Source organism: Myotis nattereri (assembly GCF_964212035.1).
Source record: "Myotis nattereri genome assembly, chromosome: 8".
Lineage (NCBI taxonomy): Eukaryota > Metazoa > Chordata > Mammalia > Chiroptera > Vespertilionidae > Myotis > Myotis nattereri.
In genome coordinates, this window is record NC_138083.1 from 37,081,008 (window position 1) to 37,102,505 (window position 21,498).

The following is a 21,498-nucleotide window of genomic DNA, read 5'->3' on the forward strand; positions in this document are numbered from 1 at the left end:
TGTGTTTATAAATGAAAATTTTAATAATTTGGTTTGGATCCATTTAATATCTGCCATGTGGTATTTGACAATAGTATAAAGCTTAAAATGTGCACCTTCACACAAAAAGTGAAAAGTGGGAAAGTATGATTAACTGTCACAGTTTCCCATCCTGTTATATTCTGTGATGATCAAAAGGTTTGGAAACCACTGATCCAACTCCAATGTCGCCACAACACTTAACCCAAAGTTGAACAAATCCAATCTGTGCACAACTTTTCAAAGAGAACCTAGCTTGAGTAGAGAACTGGACACATGGAAGAAAGCAAACTGAAGAGGAATACTTTGGCTTCAAGTGATAGGACTGTACTGGAGTAGGAGTTTCTCTCTGCCCTATGACTCTGAATGTGCTTAAACAAAGCCTCCACCTGCCTACTTCAAAATAAACATTGGAGCACTAGAGCAGGTTCAAGACCCATGACAGGAAAATGCTGCCAGTGGCCACCCACATTGTCCCATAGGAGCCAGGGAGAGGCAGGGAACAGTTGAGGGAGGGGTTCAGCCTAGGAATGCAGGCAGCCTATGACTGACTGAATGATCTCTGTTCACATCTTACTACCTACAACTACTTTGCTTCCCTTGTGCCTGGATTTCCCCATCTGTAAACGGAGATAATAATAATGCCAACTTTACCGGGTTGTTGTGAGGATTAGAGGCCAACCTTGAAAAGTGGCCCTGTCTGACACAGTAAGTGCCCAATGTGTGCTAACGGCTACACTTTTGGTGCTTATCAATGGACTAGAGGCCCTGTGCACAAAGTCATGCACGGGTGGGGTCCCTAGGTCTGACTGGTGATCCGGGCCGATTGGGACCTGCTGGCTGGGGCAAGGGACCGTGGGAAGTTGGCCGCCAGCCCCCAAGGAGGGAGCCAGCCCTTGGCCCCCCTGTGAAAGGGGGCCGCACCTGCCACCACCCACCTCCGGTTTCCTGTCCCAGCCCAGGGCCTCAGGGCCCCGGTGGGGTCGGGAGAGGAGGTGATGGTCGCCAGGCTGGGCGCGGAAGGAACAGACACTGGATGCTGAGCTGCATCAGCGCCCTGCCACTGTGCCGTTCCCCACCTCCCCCCCTCCTCCTTCCCTCTCATAGTGACTGGTCAACCAGTTGTTCTGGTCATTCATTCATAACAGTCACTTAGGCTTTTATATATACAGATGCTTTTGTGATATCTTGATCTGCTTGTTGGTTCATGGGACACTCAGGAGGAATGCTTCTGGTCTACCTGCTCTAGAGAACCTAACTGAAGAAATGAAGACCCTTTCTCTAAAAGAGGAAATGAAGACCTTTCCTCTTTTTTCTCCTAGTGAAATTCTCAAGCTGCAGTGTAGGACAGCTATCACTCAGAAAATGCAGTAGAGCAAATAGCAAGACCAAAATTTTGAGTTCCACTGGTCTATCTCTTTAGTTTAAGTAAGGTTCAAATCACTAGATTTCCCAGGGGGCTGGGGGAGAGATTAATCAAAGAACTTATATGCATAACCCATGGACACAGACAATAGGGTGGTGAAGGCCTGAGGGTGGGAACTAGAAGGGGTTAGTAGTGGGGGAAAGGGGACTTATGTAATACTTTCAACAATAAAGATTTAACTGAAGAAAAACAAATAGCCCTAGTCGGTTTAGCTCAGTGGATGGAGTGTCAACCTGTGCACTAAAGGGTCCCAGGTTCAATGCTGGTCAAGGGCACATGCCTGGGTTGTGGGCTCAATCCCCCGTAGGGGGTTGTGCAGGAGGCAGCTGATCAATGATTCTCTCATCGTTGATGTTTCTGTCTCTCCCTTTCCCTTCCTCTCTGAAATCAATGAAAATATACTAAGAATAAATAATAGAATGGTTAAGTTCATACACCTTAAAACTGAATATAATGAAATTATCTAGCTTAATCCCATTTTGTAGAACACTGAGGCCAAAGGAAATAACTAGTCCTGGACAAACAGCAGCCGATGAACCACAGATTCCATGAGAATGTGATTTCTATATCGACTCTTGAACAACAGCTCACACCTTGAAATCCATCCATTCTGAAATCCACCTGGTCACTAAAGAGCAGGGAGGCTCATGTGGCCTCTTCCAGTGACCAATACTGAGTAGCCTTGCATACAGATGGAAAATACCACACATTTGACTGCCAGGGCAGGAATGGAGGAATTGCTGGACTCCACATTTATAGGACTGTATCAAAGGAATAAACTTTAAAAAGCATGAATACAGCAAATAATAGTATTCACCTCAGGAAAATGTGATTTATACCAAAAATTTCAAAGAACATCTACTGGGCAGCCGATTCTTCTTTTAATGAGACCACTGCCTCTCTGTTGCCTCCAGTGTCTAAGACAACAGTACTAAACCACCTCCCGAGCATCTATCTCTCTCCAGGGCAAGGGCATTAACGAGAATTTTTTTAAAATATATTTTATTGATTTTTTACAGAGAGGAAGGGAGAGGGATAGAGAGTTAGAAACATCAATGAGAGAGAAACATCGATCAGCTGCCTCCTGCACACCCCCTACTGGGGATGTGCCCACAACCAAGGTACATGCCCTTGACCGGAACAGAACCTGAGACCCGTTAGACCGCAGGCTGATGCTCTATCCACTGAGCTAAACCAGTTAGGGCTTAGCGAGAATTTATGCATCTCCAGTGTGCAATGTGACCTATGGCACAGGAGTTGAGTGAATGAACAAAAGCAGCAGATAAGAGCCCTTTGAAAATAAACCTATCTACTATTCATGCCAGCCCTCTTCACTGGAATTCACTTGGGATACATGGAAGATCTTAAGATGCACTGCTCAGAATTTGTATGTTAAGGAAGCTGAGTAACAAAAAAGGGAGGATTTTGACAATAAATAGACATACATATTTGCTCACTTGCCATTGTGAATGGGGTGTGAGATTCTAGTTCTGCTGCTTCTGGTGCAGGATTAATAATTTTATCATATACAACTGTCACCTAGTTAGCCTCCAGTGTGGTCCATGAAAAAGGTAACTGAGACAAGTTCTCCAAAAACACTGCAAACAAAGCAGGAGGGGGAAACATTCTAGGAAGAATACAACAAAATTCAAATACTCAAAAGAAAGCAATAGCTAAAAGAGGCAACAGAAATAAAAGAGAAATGACAGGGAATAACATTTTAAATATAAATGTGTGCTAGAATATCTCCAAGCCACATCTGGCTATTGAGCACTTGAAATGTACTTTAGTTCAAACCACTATGTGGTATTAAATACACGTTGTATTTTGAAAACTTAGTACAAAAAAAGATTATACACTATCTCAATTTTATATTGTATGTTGAAAAGGTAACATTTCAGATCTACTGGACTAAATATATTATTAAAGTTAATTTCACTTGTTTGACATTTAAAATAATATTGGTTTTGAGAGAGACAGAAAGGAAGAGGGAGAGAGATGGACATGGAAACATTGATGTGAGAGTGAAACATCAATCGTCTGCCTCCTGCATGCCCCATTCTGGGGATCAAGCTGCAACCAGGCATGTGTCCTGATCAGGAATCAAACCAAAAACCTTTTTGTGCACAGGACAACGCTCAACCAACTGAGCCACACCAGGCAGGGCTCTTTTGACATTTTAAATGTGGCTACTAGAAAAATTTAACTGACATCAAGTGACTCATTTCTATTGGACAGTGTTGCCTAACAGAAAACTCCAAAGACCAGACATGGAAATGTTTCTGTTGTTATTCTATACAGTAGGCACTAGCTACATGTGGCTATTTATACTTAATAGTAGCTACTGTGGCCAATAATTACCATATTAGTGCATATAAGGACATTTCCATTGGAGAAAATTCTGTTGGACAGTGCTGATCTAGAACAAGGACCACAAGACTGACATTTCATACCAAAAATGTTAACAATTCTGTATCGAACGGATCCAAAAGTAGAGAGGAATAAACTTCAGGTAGTCAACTGCATATAAGTAGTTAAATTGATAGGGAAATTCTGAAGTATTTATGAATGTCTTAGAGCAGTGGTTCTCAACCTTCTGGCCCTTTAAATACAGTTCCACATGTTGTGACCCAACCATAAAATTATTTTCGTTGCTACTTCATAACTGTAATGTTGCTACTGTTATGAATCATAATGTAAATATCTGATATACAATGTTGCTACTGTTATGAATCATAATGTAAATATCTGATATGCAGGATGGTCTTAGGCGACCCTTGTGAAAGGGTCGTTCGACTGCCAAAGGGGTCGCGACCCACAGGTTGAGAACTGCTGTCTTAGAGCATTTATAAAAAATGATTTTTGGCAGCTAGTTAAAAGGTTATTAAAAAGATTAAAGATTCTATCCTTCTGCTGGGCCAGAACACTAGAACCAACCCGTTCCTGCCTGCCTACCCTGCTGAGACTACTCGGGCTGTGGGTATTATATAGGACTTTAAAAGCTTCTAGGACAAACACTATTTTAGAGAGTGCCACTATTTTCCCTCACACTCTCCATCGTTTCCTTTTACTAAATTAATCTATTGCCTCCCCCTTCCCAAACACACCTTGGATAGACATCACACCTTCCCTCAGGTTACAAACAAGGCTCCCATTATACTTCTGTCTGACCATTTAGCAATTGGCCAGGAAAACCTTTATACAGTTCCTGTGGGACATAAGTGTATCTCATACATGCCTAGTGCAACCACACATTTATTTGTGTAATTTAAGACCTTAAAGTCTTTAAAAACAGGCATCTAATTTTGCTTCCTTTTCTACCACAGCATCTAAGTGCTAAGTGCACAGCATTGCTCAAAACTTAATTAGCAAGTTTTACAGTTATGGCTGACTGTATGTCCGTGTGAAATTGTCTTAAAAGCTGGGAGGCAATAGATGTTTCCAATTCCAACCTGTCAATTCAATAGTCATAGAAGCAGAGGTAATTGGCAGTATCTACTTCAGTAGCAAGAGGAACATTAGTTTTCCCACTTTACCCATATCCGTAGCAGAGACCCTGTTGGTCCCACAGATCCACACCACAGAAGGGAGTTATGTAAAAAGGACATAACCCTCTGTATCACAACCCAATGTGTGGGGGAGTGTAGTGGCATTAACTCACTTCCAAGTGGAAAAGGAAAAAGAAAATCAGCAATAGCACCAGTTGGTATGACTTAAGTAACTGAATTTCTGTGAGGACTAACAAGTGACTTGTAGCACAAATGTGGTTGTTATATTTGATATACAGCACAAATGCCTAACTGGGTAATCTTATTTACTAATCAGGAGTCATGTGTGAATTCATGCCTCCTTCACTCCAATTAGGAAGCTAGGGCTACAGAGATAGCAGTAAGGGGTCTTCAGTTTAAGTAAAACTCAGTCCTGGTTACCAGCAGATTTACTATGTAAGTGGTTAAAGGGGGGAAACTGGCAACATTAGAATTGAGAAGGAATGAAACAGCCTGTTTCAATACAGGGTAGCTCACTCCTGGGATGTTATGCTTATTCAACATCTTTGACTCTGTCCATATTGAATTATGTTCTCTGCTGGTCATAGCTCTGTTTTCGCCCAAATAGTCATCTCTTCCTTCTCTTAACATTAAACAGCAAGCTTCAGTTACTGATCAGGAAAAGAGACTTTAAACTATTAAATTTCTAATGTCAGAGTCCAGATATCTGGATCAGCTGGGGCAGCAACTCCAGTGTTCTACTGTGCCACTTCTCCACAACTGGAATTTGTTTAGTCTCTATGACCTATCACTTTTATTGGGAGAAGGTCCAAGGGCCTCATGACAAAATTCAAGGAATATAGTTAATAAGATTTTCCCCAGCACTATTTCCTACCCTCAGATTTTAGAGTGCTGCCCTTATGTCTAGAATGCTTGCAGCAGCTGGTGGCTTTTTGCCCCTTCTGAACTCTTTAGGAGTAGAACAATATGCAGAACAGCAGTGCCACCTTAGTTGTTTGTTGCTAGTTATGTAGATCCAGAAAGAAGCCAAGTCTAGGATGCTTGAGTCCTCTCGCACAAAGTAGCTCAACAAGAATAAATCCAAGAACAGCAAAGAATTAACCTTTATGTGAGCAGGCACCAATAAGAGTTGAACTTGCTTATGTTGTTGAACAGAAGGGTTTTCCCAGAAAAGTCCTACAGCATCAGAGAACTGTGCCACCACCAGAGTACTCTTTCCAGAACATTTTACAATAAGTGAATCGATCAGATTTTGTTATAAAAGATGACACTGAAATCAAACAATTTTTTAATTAAAAAGGATAGCCTTAAGTTTTCATTGAACCATATCCCATAAAAGCTCTACTTTTGGAAAACAGGGAGAATGGTGGGGATGCATGTAACTGATAAACTATTACTTGCTACAAAATGTTGAAAAATGGACAGTGAGTGATAGAAGTGAATGATCTCACCTGAACAAGAAAAGGACTTATTATTAGCACACAGTTAACCTCTTTAAGATCATAAAGGCCATTCTGGATCTCTGTAGGCAGCTGATTTCACTCTGTGATTTTTCAAATGCTTAGTTGAACCTTCATAATTTTAAAACAGCTCACCAACTACCCAGAGTTGTCCAGTCTAAACCCTTCTAATACAATCTGTATACTCAAACTCAAATACAGGCTAAAATTCTTTCATGATAAAAGTAAAAGTTGTATTTTTCAAGAGCTTTGGTTAAAAGAAAAGCTCACAAATTTCTCTGCAACTCCAAACCAGATTTTTTTTTTTTAACTTTAAAGGACCTTGTGAAGCTTATGAAAACTTTTCATGTTTGTTTATTTCAGCAGAAGTTGAATAAATGTGGAAGGGACAAAACCAGAGCATCAACGTCAGAGAGCAGCAAGATTTTTGATTTCTCTCTCCTCTTTCCCACCTCAAATACACTAATGCAAAAAACAAATAAATAAGAAAAACAAACAAACACAGCTTTTAAGATATGTGCGATTGACAATGTATTCTGAAGATTTCTTTTCCCATTTCCTAATCAGTTTTTTAAAAAGACAATTCACAGCCCACTTTAAGACTCCTGGGAAAAGGAGCATCTGGTTTCTTGTCGAGTCCACATAATGAACTGGGCTTGCTAGCAAAACACATATAATAAAAGTCTTAAAGGGTTAATACCACAGATTCAACCTAGAATCAAGTTTCCTCCCTGCCGTTCCAGGTATCCTCTTCTTCCCATACTTCTGCATTAGTGGACAAGGATAAGCAACAACTGCTACCTCCAAGATCACCAAATCCACCTTTCCAAAGGCACAAAGTATTTTCAGGTGTTAAGCAACAACACGCAAACCTGATGGTATAGCTCATTAGAGTATCTTGTACAATTAAAGCATTGAAAGCATCAGCCTGTTTTATTTTGTGACAAGTTTATTGAACAGTATCCAAGACTTCATCTTTATAAACAAAAACCCGTGCTGAATGATGCCAAGGCCATATTTGTTGGCAATTTTTGGCCATATTGGCAATGAGTCGTTTTATTGTGTTTGGTTTCTGAAGTATGAACCACTATAGAACTGCCAGTAAAACTATTTAAATGTGGTAATTTGAGCAAGAGTGGTAATTTTAAAAGTGATCATTGCCAGAAATTCTTTCCAGAAGATCTGACTACCAACAATTTTCACATTTTCTTTACTTGCTTTTTAAATGTTCTTGCAACTAATGAGCATATTTATTTTTAAATGTTGACCCACACCTGTACACAATGACAGAATTCAATAAAAGGAACTCGAAGTTTGATTAAGGATTTCATGCATCCTTATTTTTATCCAAGGTATTTCCACCCAGAATGTTGTGTGCTTACTTCCATACACAGCACTAGATTTTTATCCAGTGGCTTAAAACTGACATGATTATGATAAATATTACTCTCTGAAGTTTTGAATAAAAGTTTCCCAGTGGAAATATAAAGCAATTTCACTGCCACTGCATTGCTTTGGTAACTTGGAGCACAAAGCTAGAAACTACATTTCACTCAACAGTGTTGCATTTTTTTAAAAAGTCGCTAATAATTGCATGTCCAAACTATAGTGTATATACAAAACACATCTCCAAATTTTGCTTGTGAACTAAATGTTTCACTAAAGTTCAAAAAAAGTTTACAAATTTGTTTACTTATAAAATACATTTTGTAGATTTCTCTAATCCTTTAAACCATTTAAAACAACCCCCCATGCGCGCGCGCGCGCACACACACACACACACACACACACACACACACACCACCACCACCAGCTGGGAAGGGGGGGGAGATGTAGAAAAAATATTAGACCTAATGGAAAAGATTCTCTTCCATTAATGTCAGTCACCAAAACACAATAAAGTTTACACATAAAATTGTAAATATGTTTACAAATGCACAACTTTGAGCAAAGCTTTACAAATCCTTCATATCATACAAAGCAAATAAGAAAATGTAAATTATCACCCAAAACCTACTCCGTATAAGAAAATGTGCAAAAAAGATGTATGAATAGTTTCATAAAACATATTTTCAAGAATTTTTTAAAAACTCAAACTCCAATGCCCAGCACAAGATGAACAGTATGCTTAGCAGTTAGCACTATGTAATACGTAATAAGTCTCAAATACACAAAAATCAAGTTCCAAAGGGCAACGCATTTAATTACATTTCACAACAAGAAAAGCATTGTTGTGATTCAACCAAATATGAAACAGTTCTCTCCAATTTCTACACAACCACTATTTCCTTAATTTATTTAATTTGGTGAACAAAAAAATCAAGTATCCCTTTTCAGCATTTATCTAAGATGTAGAAATAATAAAATGGTTGCAATAAAGTATGTGAAATATTTAATAAGAATGTACGAACATATAACCAAAATAAATTGTGAAAAAAGATAAAAGACTTTCACCTTCAAACAACCTATTTTTCTAAAATAAAAATTGTCAGCTTTCCAGTGGGGAAAATAATCTGCAGTTGAAATCAAACTCCTATAAACAGTGCTGAAGTTTTTTGCATTCTGTCCTTGGAATGAGAAATGATTACTTAACAGAAAACTTAAATTGAACAGCATATACAAACATCATATTACTTTTTTTCAATTGAGGAGGAAATATCTAGTGATCTGTCAAAGCAAATTTGTATTCGTGAATTATCAAGACCCACAACACAGCCATGTCTTTTTTGAAAGTCGAACCAATCCTTTCCCTACACAAAAATCCTGTACGTCAATCCTCTAATATTGTAGTGATGAAAGGCTTTCCAAATCTTACCACACAAATGAAACTGTTGCCACTCTTAACTCTAAATTACACGGCGCTTGTATTTCAGTGTTCCACTGACTTGCAACACAAAAAAGGCAAGGCCCCCAGACACACTGCTTTTAAAAGGCTGACCCCTTTGTAAGTACATTGATTTGTTAGGAAATGTTGAGGGTGTTTTAAACCAAGACAGAGGCCCATGTAAAAGACAAAATTTGTTTTTCATGGTATCTCCCCAATCTCCCATTCAAACCATGTTTATTACGTGGCAGTTCCTTAGAATATTTTAAGTAAGAAGGAAAGTAACCGTAAGTAGAGCCTTTGTGGCAGTGAGCAAGACATTGTAAGGCAAATGTTTTTCATGACAAGGACACTTATCGACCAGAACCCATGTGGTCCTCCTGCCTTAGTGTCCTGAATGCCAAAGAAAATAATATGAAAGGGCAAGGGGTCTCAATTCTCTCCCCTCTGGCAGCTGCACTTATATTCTACATGAAGAATTTTTGTAAACAGGCTCCTGATCAAATTACTAGACCAAAAGCCTCCAAGTAACAGGATTAAATGCATATGAATCTACAAACCAGCTTGGATTTTTTTTCTTCTATAACACTATTGCTAACACAGCTAACAATTTCAACTTCAATTTTAAAAACCTAGATGTAATAATCTTTTTTATGAATGGACTCTGTGTGTTTAGTTACAGGCCAAAATTTCATAAATTTGGGACAGAAAGAAATTGTCAGAACATTAGTCCATCACGAACTGGACTTCAAATCAGGAATCTTAAACAATGATTATAAAAGCAGTTTCTGGTTTTTGAAGCCATTCAAACAACATGAACAATTTTTAAACTGACTGAACTAAAAGTTGGCAGTCAAACCAAAAAGGCTCTGGTAGGTAGAGAACTCCGTATTTTATTTTTGTGGCAAAGTCTTATTCCACAGTTTTAAGTGTGACATTAGAAATCAAAATTCAAGGTTATAGCACAAACCAAGTGTGGAGTTTTATATTAAAAAAATATAACAAAACAGTTCTGCTCATTTACAAATGAGTCAGTTAGGCAAACAAAGCAGCAACTTCAGAAGCAGGACTGTCTATACAGCAAGAACCCTCAAAAAGCAATAAAGGTACATACAGTGAATCTGTATACAGAGATTTTATTTAATTTTAAAAGAAAATAAAGACTTTAGACAAAGCTTTGATCCTATAACAAAGCAAATCTGTCCAGCTTTAAACCAAATTCCAAGAGTAACCAACTTCTATTTTTCAGCAGCTGGCAAGAGCACCCTTAATGAGCTCTATTGACAATTCTATTTTCTTCATCCCATATGGTACAAAACAAAACCAATCTAGACTCCTTGATAAGCTTTATGTCATCATTTGAGTTTTACAAATCGTTTCTCTAATGGTATGCCAAAATCATTTTTGTGTTTTCTCCACACAGTTTTACTATAACATACAGCAATGTTTATCCTGGTTGTGAGTCTTCTGTAAACAGCCAACCAATGCTCTATGTTATGAAAACCAATCTATATGCAATAGAAACAATCCACAGGTTCTAACCTGGAAATACTAGGAAAACAATCTGGATGCATTAATCACAACACTATGAATATCTACCCTACAAAGGATTGATTTGAATAGCTATCCTAATACAAGTTTTACTTTCCTTGAGCCTATAGGTCTGTCATTCAAATCAATGACAGCAGCTGTGGCTTCATCCCGAGATTCAAAGGCCACCATGGCTTCTCCTGTAGGCATACCTTTTTCATTGTATTTTAAACAAACTGAGCCTGGGATCACTTGATAGCCATAAAAGAAATCTAAAATCTCATCAATAGACACAGTAAAGGGCATGTTCTGCACTTTAATTACTGTAGGTCCTGGTTTTCCAGAACTAGATCCAAAGCCAGGGGGACCACCAACGTGGATTGGACCAGGCCCGGGCCCGGGCCCAGGCCCAAAGGCTGGTGGTCCACTCAAATGGCCTGGGGCATTTCCAAGACCTGGAGGGCCACTTCCAAAGCCTGGGGGACCACCTAAGCTACCAGGGCCATTTCCAAAATTCTGAGGACCCCCTCCAAATCCTGGCCCACTTAAATTATTTGGTCCACCTCCAAAACCTGGAACATCCAGTCCCAGACCAGGCAAACCACTATTTCCAACTGAAGGCATACCAGGCCTAACATCACCAAAGGCTCCTCCTAATCCTGGAGGAGGCAGTGGTGGTCCAAAGGCATTTGGCCCACCAAAATTACCAGGAAAATTAAATGGAGGCCCGTTATTGGCCTCCTTAGATCCTACAGTCAGGAAGGCATGCTCTTCACCTCCTGCATTAGGCATTCCTGCATTGGGCATTCCCGCATTGGGCATCCCCGAATTGGGCATCCCCACACTGGGCATCCCCGCATTGGGCATCCCCACATTGGGCATCCCCACATTGGGCATTCCCGAATTGGGTATTCCAGCACTAGGCATTCCGGCACTGGGCATTCCAGCACCGGGCATTCCAGCACCGGGCATTGCAGCACTGGGCATTCCTGCATTGGGCATTCCGGCACTAGGCACTCCAGCACTTGGGATTCCTGGAACTGCAGGATTACCTGGCACAGGCATCTTTAACCCCTTTTTTCCTTGGGCAGGGGGATTTTTCTCAATCTCTCTCATATCTTCTAGAGTAACTACATGAACAAAAGCTTCTCGCCCATTAAGTTTTTTACGGTGCAAGCGTTCAGACTTACGTGCATCATCTTCATTTTTAAACTGAACCAATGCCTGTCCTAGACCTTGCCCATTGTTATCAACAAGAACATGGACAGCATTTTCATCCACTGGGATTCCTTCTAGGAACTGAAGAACATCCATCTTGGTAATGCTGAATGGAATATTTGTTATGTGAGCACAGACTTTGGTAGAGCTGACATCCCCCTCCGGATTTAACATCATTTCTCTCTGGTCATAATTGAAGTTCTGGAGTCTTTTTCTAATCATATCTATCTTTTCTAGCATACCTTTCTTAGTAATTGGATGAACCTGAATAAAACGATTGCCCATGTATTGTTTATGACGACACAGAGCAGCCTTATAGTCAGCCTCATTCCTGAACTCCACAAAGCCTTCACCAGTTGCTTTCCCATTGGGTCCATACGCGATATAAATACTATCTTCCACAATATCCAACTTTTTAAAAAAATCAATGACATGTTTGTTTTCAGCTTCAAATGGTAGCCCTTTCAAGTAAACACAAAAACCAGCCTCATGTGGTGATCTTGACCTTGACCTTTTCTGCCCACTGGGCGATTTTGACCTGGGAAGTGTCTGAGGAGGGGGATGGGTTTGTCCAGAGGGTCCTATACTTTGCTTAAAAGTGATATGGCCTCCAGCAGCTACCCACTGTCTCTCTGTCGCAGGACTAACTTCCACATAACGTTGTATCATCAGCATCCTGTTTCGTTTCAAGGCTTCAAATGTATCTTGAGGAGAGAGAAACTTAACCAATCCATTCCCATTATTTCGACCTACATGATCTTTCAACAAATGCACTGCATCAACACGGAGCCCATGAAAAAAATCTCTGACATCATTTTCCATTGCAGAAAAGGGCATTCCATGCACACTGACATACAGATCATCAGGGTTGATGGGAAGTGGTTTCACACTGCTTTGAGAAGTCATCTGGATAGGGTTAACAGGATTCAATGGACCCAGAAACACAGGGTTCATGTTACTGTTCAGATTCATAGGTGCTCCAGAGCCATTCATTCCAGCAGGCAGAGGTGCCACAGGTGGTGGATTTAAGGGCGGCATGCCCGACATAGGTGGCAGTGGAGTCAGGGGTGGCACAGAAGGGACTGGGGGAATTGGGGGCACTGGAGGCACAGGAGGCAAAGTAGGTACTGGAGGAGGAACTGGTATTGGGGGAATGGATGGCATTGGTGGCAAAGATGGCATCGCTGGAATTGGAGGAATTGGTGGTGGTGGGACTGTGTTCATTGGAGAGGCTGTACTTGAAATGGTTGAGCTAAACGTTGGGCTCCCAAATGAAGTCCCCATATTTGGAGGAGCCGTTCCTATGCTGGCTGTGGAAAATGTCTGTATGTTTTTGTTGCTTTCATGAACAGAAGTGGTGGCAGTAACTACACTGGGTGAAGGATTATTAAAGCTGGGTACTGTTGTAGGCAAGTTAACCCTGCCACTCATTCCTGAGCTAGGTGGTGGTCCTGATCTACTAGCATTTGCTGGTGGTATATCTAAGTTGGCAGTTTCAAAACGCCTACGACTCAGTTCAATCATATTCTGCATTTCCGTTTTACTACTCAACAACAGTGTTACTTTTGACCCTTTAATTGTACCACCTGTGCGCATCATACCAAGCCTTGCATCTTCATCAGTGGCAAAAACGATGAAAGCCTCACCCAGTTCACCCCCTACAATATGCACGCCCCCATCAGGAATGGTCAATCCAGAGAAGAAGTGGCGAATGTCCATGGTCCCCGCCACAATTGGGAGACCTTGCAAACGGATGACCACAGCCATGCTGCGCTGAAACCACACACACCTGCAGATGAGAAAAGGCAACGGCCAGGTCAGACTCCTGTTTATCACACCAAGTTTTTAGCTACAAGAATGACCAGCTACCACACTGGGCCCTCAAATAATCCCTCAAACTATCACAAGCAATATAATTTTTTAAAATTTGAATATTCTAAAAACTGAGTATCATGTACCATTTACAATGTAAAACCTAGACAATTTCAACTTCCAAAAGGAATTAATTCTGGAAACAATTAGAAGTTCAGCCCCAAGACTCAAAATTTCAGGAAAAAAACCACCGCAGGACAGTAAATCACCAATTACATCATTCAGACCATGATTTAAATAAGACTTAAGATTTAAAAGATATGTGTAAGTCAAATCAGGAAACAAATTCAGTAATCTATAGGGGGAAAATATCCAAAGGATCCATCAAAATTAGTATTTAAAACTGGCATAGCATCTTCCTTATAAACCTGACAACTTCATAGAATTATCACTTTATGTAGCTCAATCTAAAATCCAACAAACACAGAAAACTAATTAAAAATAATACTCAACACTAAAGTAGTTTCAAATCTCAATGAGAACTCCATTTTTCACCCCTACAACTCTTCAATCTTCCTTGCAGCTTTATTTATTAAAGAAAGCTACATATAAAATTATTTATTACAAACAAGGCTAATACATGCTAAGAATCCTAAAGAAATACTGAGTAAAATAGCCAAAATCTTAGTTATCTATATTCACTTCAAAAAGTAGAACCTGGTTACAGTACCATTCATCATGGCTGTTTTAATTAAAATTCAGGTCCAATGACTCATTCCCAAGCCTTCCGTTAAAAAAATGTTTTGTTTTTCCCATAGGGAAGAGCTGATATTGGAAAAGAGGTACTTTTTTGTTTTAGAACAACTAGGACAGCGGTTCTCAACCTGTGGGTCGCGACGCCTTTGGCGGTCGAATGACCCCATTCACAGGGGTCGCCTAGGACCATCCTGCATATCAGATATTTACATTATGATTCATAACAGTAGCAACATTACAGTTATGAAGTAGCAATGAAAATAATTTTATGGTTGTGAGACAACATGAGGAACTGTATTTAAAGGGCCAGAAGGTTGAGAACCACTGAACCAGGGTATGAACTTTAGTTTAGTCAGTGATTGCGTAGTCTCTGGCCCAACATAACTCCTGTGAAATTTCTGGGTTCTCACTGATCTCCGTAGATAATGTCTAATAAAACAAAGTTTGATATAATCCTCACCCTGCCGGGTATGGCTCAACTGGTTGGGCATTGACCCATACACCAAAAGGTTTCCTGTTTGATTCCCAGTCAGGGCACATGCCAGGTTTCAGGCTCCATACCCCAGTAGGGTGCGGGGCATGCAGGAGGCAGATGATGGATGTTTCTCACTTCTTCTCTCTCTAAAAATCAATTTGAAGTATTTTTTCAAAAACTTTCTCCTAGATTCAAGTAAAATTTCAATATTTCAGTTCTTATGGCTTATAAGAGTAAATGCCAATGGCAGGTCTTTGTAAAGCGACACAAAACAAATTATTGGCACTGAGAAAATATTAATTTGAACTTTATGTCCTCAACAACATAGGGTGTTGCCCAAGCCATCTTAAAAATCAACTTTTTTTTTTTTAAATATATTTTATTGATTTTTTACAGAGAGGAAGGGAGAGGGATAGAGAGTTAGAAACATCGATGAGAGAGAAACATCAACCTGCTGCCTCCTGCACACCTCCTACTGGGGATGTGTCCGCAACCAAGGTACATGCCCTTGACCGGAATCGAACCTGGGACCTTTCAGTCCGCAGGCTGATGCTCTATCCACCGAGCCAAACCGGTTTGGCAAAAATCAACTTTTAAATATAAACCTGACTCAGTAGATAGAGGGTTGGCCTGTGGACCAGAGTCCCGGACTTGATTCTGGTCAAAGGCAAGTACCTTGGTTGCGGGCTCCTCCCCAGCCCAGGCCCTGGTTGGGGCATGTGTAGGAGGCAACCAGTCGATGTGTTTCTCTCACATCAATGTTTCTGTCTTCTCTTCTCCTCTCTATCCCACTCTCTCTAAAAAGATCAATGGAAAAATATCCTCGGGTGAGGATAAACAACAACAACAACAAAATATATATATACATATACATATACATATATATATGTTCTGTGACCTCAGGGAAATCATAAAGTATTTGAGCTTTAGTTGTGTCTTCTCAAATGAGAGCATTAGAAGAGCAAAGTTTCCTGTTGCAAACTCTAAAAACTCTACAATTCGCCCTAGCTGGTTTGGCCTGTGGACTGAAGGGTCCTGGATTTGATTCCAGTCAAGGGCATGTGCCCAGGTTGCGGACTCCATCCCCAGTGTGGGGCATGCAGTGCAGGAGGCAGCCAATCAACGATTATCTCTCACCATTGATGTTTCTATCTCTCTCCCCTCTCCCTTCCTCTCTGAAATCAATAATATATTTAAAAATAGATAAATAAATAACTCGACAACTCTATGAAAGCAGTTTTTCAATGTTAAATATTATATGAATATTAATTCAATGCAAAAAAATCTGTAATTATAGCTCATTATGACTGCTGTACAGAAAGGAGAAATATATTGTTTGGCTCTGACAGTTTTCTCTCTCTCTCTCTCTCACATACACACACACACACACCACCACCACCACCACCACCACCAGCACCACCACCATCACCACCACCTTCAAATTTAATCCTGAAAGGTGGATTAGCAAACAGAAAATCCTCTTGTGAGACCATTATAAAACACCAAAAACTGGCGGAGTGGGGAAGTTTTTATAACTGGTTTGCAAGAGTCGACAAGAAATATACTAAAAAACAATCACACCAACGGACTCTTTTCTCCTTATTTACTACTTAGCTCTATCAGGAAGTTCATTAAGAAGCTTCCAAGTCATTACATTCCTGACTCTACAATATTGGCTATATGTAAGCAAAACTGAGACAGCATTCCTGTCCAACTTCAAAAAATGCTTAATCATTTAATCACTATCTACGGAGGAAGCATCATCAGTATTCTATGTATCCAAAACAACGTGAGAGAGAGATGTTAGTTTGCATTGAGGCAATAAAAATGGGACTTGATATGGTCCCAAAGACATAAAAATTGAACACAGAGTTAAAGTGACATACACAGAAAGTCTTCAAACCATTTGCTGCTAAGTCAAGGGATTTAGTTAAACTCTGTACAAGGTACACACGAAAACAGGATATTCAACATCTACCCAGATTACCAGCTAGAAAAGGGCTGAGGAATAAATCAAAGTAGAGCACAAGATTTTTTTCATAAAGCCATGTAGGACATTTTTAGGTCTGAAAAATATGAAATAAGATGTGCTATTCTGCTACTAAGTACCTATTTGACAGATATACTAGTATAATTTCAAACTATCTGGAGCCTACCTTGGTTATTTATTAAGATGGAGATTCCAATTACTGAGTTTCCTTTAAAGTAAAAATTTGTATTCTAAAACATGACTCATTATCTATGCCTATACTTCTAAGAAATATTTTAAAAACCATAATAAGCACCTGTATTTGTAATTAGTCTAAACGCTACTGGGGGTGGGGGGTGGGGGGGAGCAGCTACTTACTGCCTAATTAGGAATTCAGCAGGAGAAATGCATCCCTATAAAACTGACCCCCAAAGGAAGCAACAACTGTTCCTCCATCATGATACCCAATCCATCCCACCCCATCCTTATCTTGTTTTATCTTTTAAATAAGCTTGTTTAAAAAAAACCAAAAAACCCCACAATTTACTACACATATTTTCTTGTTACTTAATAAACTATCTCATTTTATTTTGTATAAAAGCAAACCCTCTATTCAAAATCTCTTACCTGATAAAACAAGAGATGTATTTTCTTAACAAGAAGTAGAGGCCATGTCAATCCTGTGGGCAACCAATTAAAACCAACTTTTAGACTGCAATAGAGAATAAATGGAGGCAAAAATCAATGCAGGAAACACAAAACACGCACAGGCCACACTGAACTGTACATTACCAAGGTAAATCTGAAACCAGAGTACTTCATTAGAATGTATATAAAAAGAAGGGAAAGGAGAAGAAGAAGACATATACCAAAATTCTATACATGCTTATTACCCAGTATTGCTTTCAAATTAGAGTATTTCTCAAAACATTATATATTTATATACATCAATGTGCCACAAATTAGCCCAAGAATTAAAAACTAAAGCAATCATAAAACTCTCAGCATCACAGGAGGTAAGTGCTTTTATCACCTGATGTTAAAGCAGTCCAGTAAATTCCCTAACACAAGTCCAACTACAAACTATTTTCTCAGGTTTGCACCAATTTTTTTATGAAAAAGCACAATAACAAGTTTGTACAATAACAGTTCCAGGACAATCAATTCAAGGGTACCAATGAAAATTATTGCAATAACTCTTTAAATGTATTTTCCTTTGCACCAAAATAGCATCAAACATCAAAAATATAGAGACAGATCTGACTATAAGAACTAATTCTTAGTTAAAACCACTGGGGTTCAAAATATTAAGGAAAAGTGCTTTTTCTTTTAACATCCTAACAGTCCCAAGAAACTTATTTTTAAAAATCCCTAAAAACACCTGGCATATTAAGAGTACTTCCCAAAGTAAAAACAGATCACTCATCTTTCACTGGAATTTTTCCCAAACTGGCCAAGTAATGAACAATTCACAAGCAATATAAATGACCAAATGATTCCACAACTAGACTCAAAAGGTCATTTTTAATTCAAAGAAATAAAGTAGAAGAAAATGGTCACTGTCAGGTATTGGGATTACTATTACAGTGATGCTCATTTTTAACTATTATCTTTCAAGATCAAGATACCATCAGTGATCTTAATATCATCACAAAAAGCAAAACATTTAAACATTTTAGTGTTACTCCCAACTTTTCTAAAGGACAAGCTAAACATCTTCTAAGTAACTCTCAAATTACTCAAGAACAGTGAGATTGTTTTGCCACCAAAAGCAATGCAAATATCATATAAACAATGCCAGAGCACTGTATTAATCTTTTATATTGTATAAACTGATCCTAATGAAGTCTAAAGAGTTTTCAAACTCTTCATTTAAACAAGTCACAAAGGGAAATGTGAAACAGAAAAAAAGCTTGCTTTACATGGAGGCTATGAGCCAAAGAACCAGGATAATTTTCTAGGTAAGTACTTGTGATAAACAGATGATCCACTACTGGAGGTTCTAATTAAAAAGATGCATGGGCCCAGGACATGTGCCCTATAGGTAAGGGAAACAGATTCCTTTGTCTCTTCCTTTCCAGACCTGAGAAAGCACCTTATGTCCATCTGGAAAGGAACATACCAAGTTTATTCCCAGAAATGTTTACAGAATTGCCAGAAATAACTGTAAAAAGAAGGAAACATCTCATTCCACAAGGAAAAGTTCAAAGGCCCAGGTGAACTTATCAGACACCTAGTTCAAGATTTATGTGTTCAATTTAAAGTGCAAAATCAATCTTAAAAATAAAAAAGATTAAAAAAATAATAATAAGTCAATCTAGACAGAAATTTGTGAATTTCAGCAAAGGGGAAAGTCCATTTCATCCCATACCAAAGAAAAGTACACAGAAAGTTCAGGCCAGACGCCAGACTTTCACTACTCTTGCTGTTGCACTTCCACCTTCATATAGGCAAGGTATATAAACTGAGAACTAAAGTACTTTTGCTTTCCACACCTAATTTTGTAAAGAACACAATAATTTAATAAAGGCATCATTGTTTTTCAGGAAACCTACTCATTCCTGTGTTCTAAATGTCAACCAGCAATTGAATGCAGGATATCAAAATGAAAAATCCACTCCAATCACCTTGAACTTTGGTTAATTTTAGCAGGATAAGACAAACAATTCTATGCAAATACAGTTTTTACCTATGCCTAGAGTGTAAGTGTAGGGAAGGAGGAAATGGGCCTGATCTACCATTAAGCCCACTGTTACATTTCCGATCTAAAGCTTATTTTAGGTCAGGCCTGTGTGGCTCAGTGGTTGAGCATCAACCTATGAACCCGGAGGTCACAGTTCAATTCCCAGTCAGGGCATATATCAGGTTACTGGCTCAATCTCCAGCTGGGGACCTGCAGGAAGCAGCTGATCAGTGATTCTCATCATTGACGTTTCTATCCCTCTCTCCCTCTCCCTTTCTCTCTGAAATCAATAAAAAAATATTTTTTTTAAATAAAAAAAGAAGCTTTAGTAAATTTTTCCACTTTATGTTAAGGAATTAGTCTTAACAGTGGTCTTGCTTCAGTTTTACAAATACCACATACATAAATGTGCAAATTACAAATATCTGCTACAGAAATAATTATGACAGGGCAGATTTTCTTATTTACTAATCATTCCAATCACTTGGAATTTCAGAATAAAATGTCTGACAACAATCCTCTTTTATCAGGAAGCTAAAGCACAAACTTAACCATTTCCACTCTTCATCTGGTAATAAACATCTGAAAGTGAATTTTAACTTTCTTCAATAATTACTCTTTAAACAACAAGAACCAGAGTACAGCAGAGCTAAATTCTTTAGATTTAAAAGAATCAAAAACCGGTACCCCTCAAATGTTCACCTGAGAGATGAGCAACAGAGAAAACCAATCATAATGGGCATAACACTATAAGCAGCATAATCAAATTATGATAGGCATTACCAAAAAAGAAAACAAAACCAACCAAATAAAAATACAGCTTCATCCACTTGATTTTGTTCCCATCTTCAAATGGATCACATTTCAGATTCTGGGATCAATCTTAATGAAACAATTCAGATACTGAGGGAGATGTATCCCTTTGATAGCACACTTTCCCCCATTAGCCTTCAGTCAGTATTCAAAGGCAACAAACCAAAAGACATTTCTAAATAAGATATTTATTCCTCCTGCAAAAAGACTAATATTAAATTTTTCAATACCCCCTCAAATGCCAACAAAAATGTTCATTATCTTACTAGATTTAAACTTCAAAGTAACTATTATTTCTAACCTAGCAGACCTCATTCACCATCACTATTGGTATTAACATCTTAAAAGCTGGCTTTAAATTTAATTAACTAACTCTGCAAACCAAAAGGTATATGGGTGGTGATTTTAAAATCAGATAACTATAAATTAGATTAAGTTATTTTTCTGCATAGTTGACCTGAAACATTTAACAATATTCATTTATCCCAAGGACATTTATTAAGTACGTTTTGGGGAAGGATATCTAAAATCATCTTTTGTGCAACCACTACTGACAGAAGTTCTTCCTCTAACATCTACAAAAAATATTCATCTAAACTGAATGATGGAGTGGGTCTTTACAAAATGGAATAAAAACAGTATGAAATTGTCACTGGATTTCAACTCCTAGAACACACTGGCTCACAAAATCAAGTTTCATATCTAAAACTTGTACAAAGAGCCCCCAAATTCTCAATATGCAACAAAACATTTGGCATGTCAAATAAAGTGAAAGCCTGAAGTATACTGCTATTAGCACATAACAATATGTTCCAAGTAACTACCACAATGGTTTCTCAAGTTTCACATTTTCACCTAACAGATATGAACGTAGAAAAATTGAAATTATGCATTACAACCCATAAACAAAATTATCAAATATTTGATCGAGCATATAAAGGTGATACAAAAATGCATTCCGTTTTGTTCAAAATAACATTCCAGCAATAAAAGCACATCCTCTAC

At 38.7% G+C, this 21,498-nt stretch overlaps 2 protein-coding genes across 7 annotated transcripts in view; both read right to left on the minus strand.

Annotated features, from left to right (window-relative positions):
• Nucleotides 1-21,498, minus strand: part of CPNE1 (copine 1) — a 39,140-nt gene that overhangs the window by 15,938 nt on the left and 1,704 nt on the right. For 2 of the 6 annotated variants that reach the window (XM_081097041.1, XM_081097043.1), the window contains exon 2: nt 17,625-17,709. The exons of 1 other annotated variant lie outside the window; for it this stretch is intronic. Coding sequence is in view for 1 of the 5 variants with exons in the window: in XM_081097038.1 (XP_080953164.1) it covers nt 11,958-11,972 (15 nt within the window). In the remaining 4 variants the exon portion in view is untranslated. Of the gene's footprint in view, nt 1-11,957; nt 13,398-13,631; nt 13,775-17,624; nt 17,710-21,498 lie in introns of those variants that run through there. 3 more of the 6 variants (XM_081097042.1, XM_081097040.1, XM_081097038.1) reach the window with 3 other exon arrangements.
• Nucleotides 10,111-17,709, minus strand: RBM12 (RNA binding motif protein 12). The gene is made up of 2 exons (XM_081097037.1): nt 17,625-17,709; nt 10,111-13,774 (listed from the first exon to the last, which is right to left on the minus strand). The coding sequence occupies exon 2, from the start codon at nt 13,750-13,752 to the stop codon at nt 10,861-10,863; it is 2,892 nt and encodes a 963-aa protein (XP_080953163.1). The 5' UTR covers nt 13,753-13,774; nt 17,625-17,709; the 3' UTR covers nt 10,111-10,860.

What these genes read in the sequence shown, in the direction of transcription:
- RBM12 (XM_081097037.1), bottom strand. Translation starts at nt 13,752, where the DNA reads ATGGCTGTGGTCATCCGTTTGCAAGGTCTCCCAATTGTGGCGGGGACC.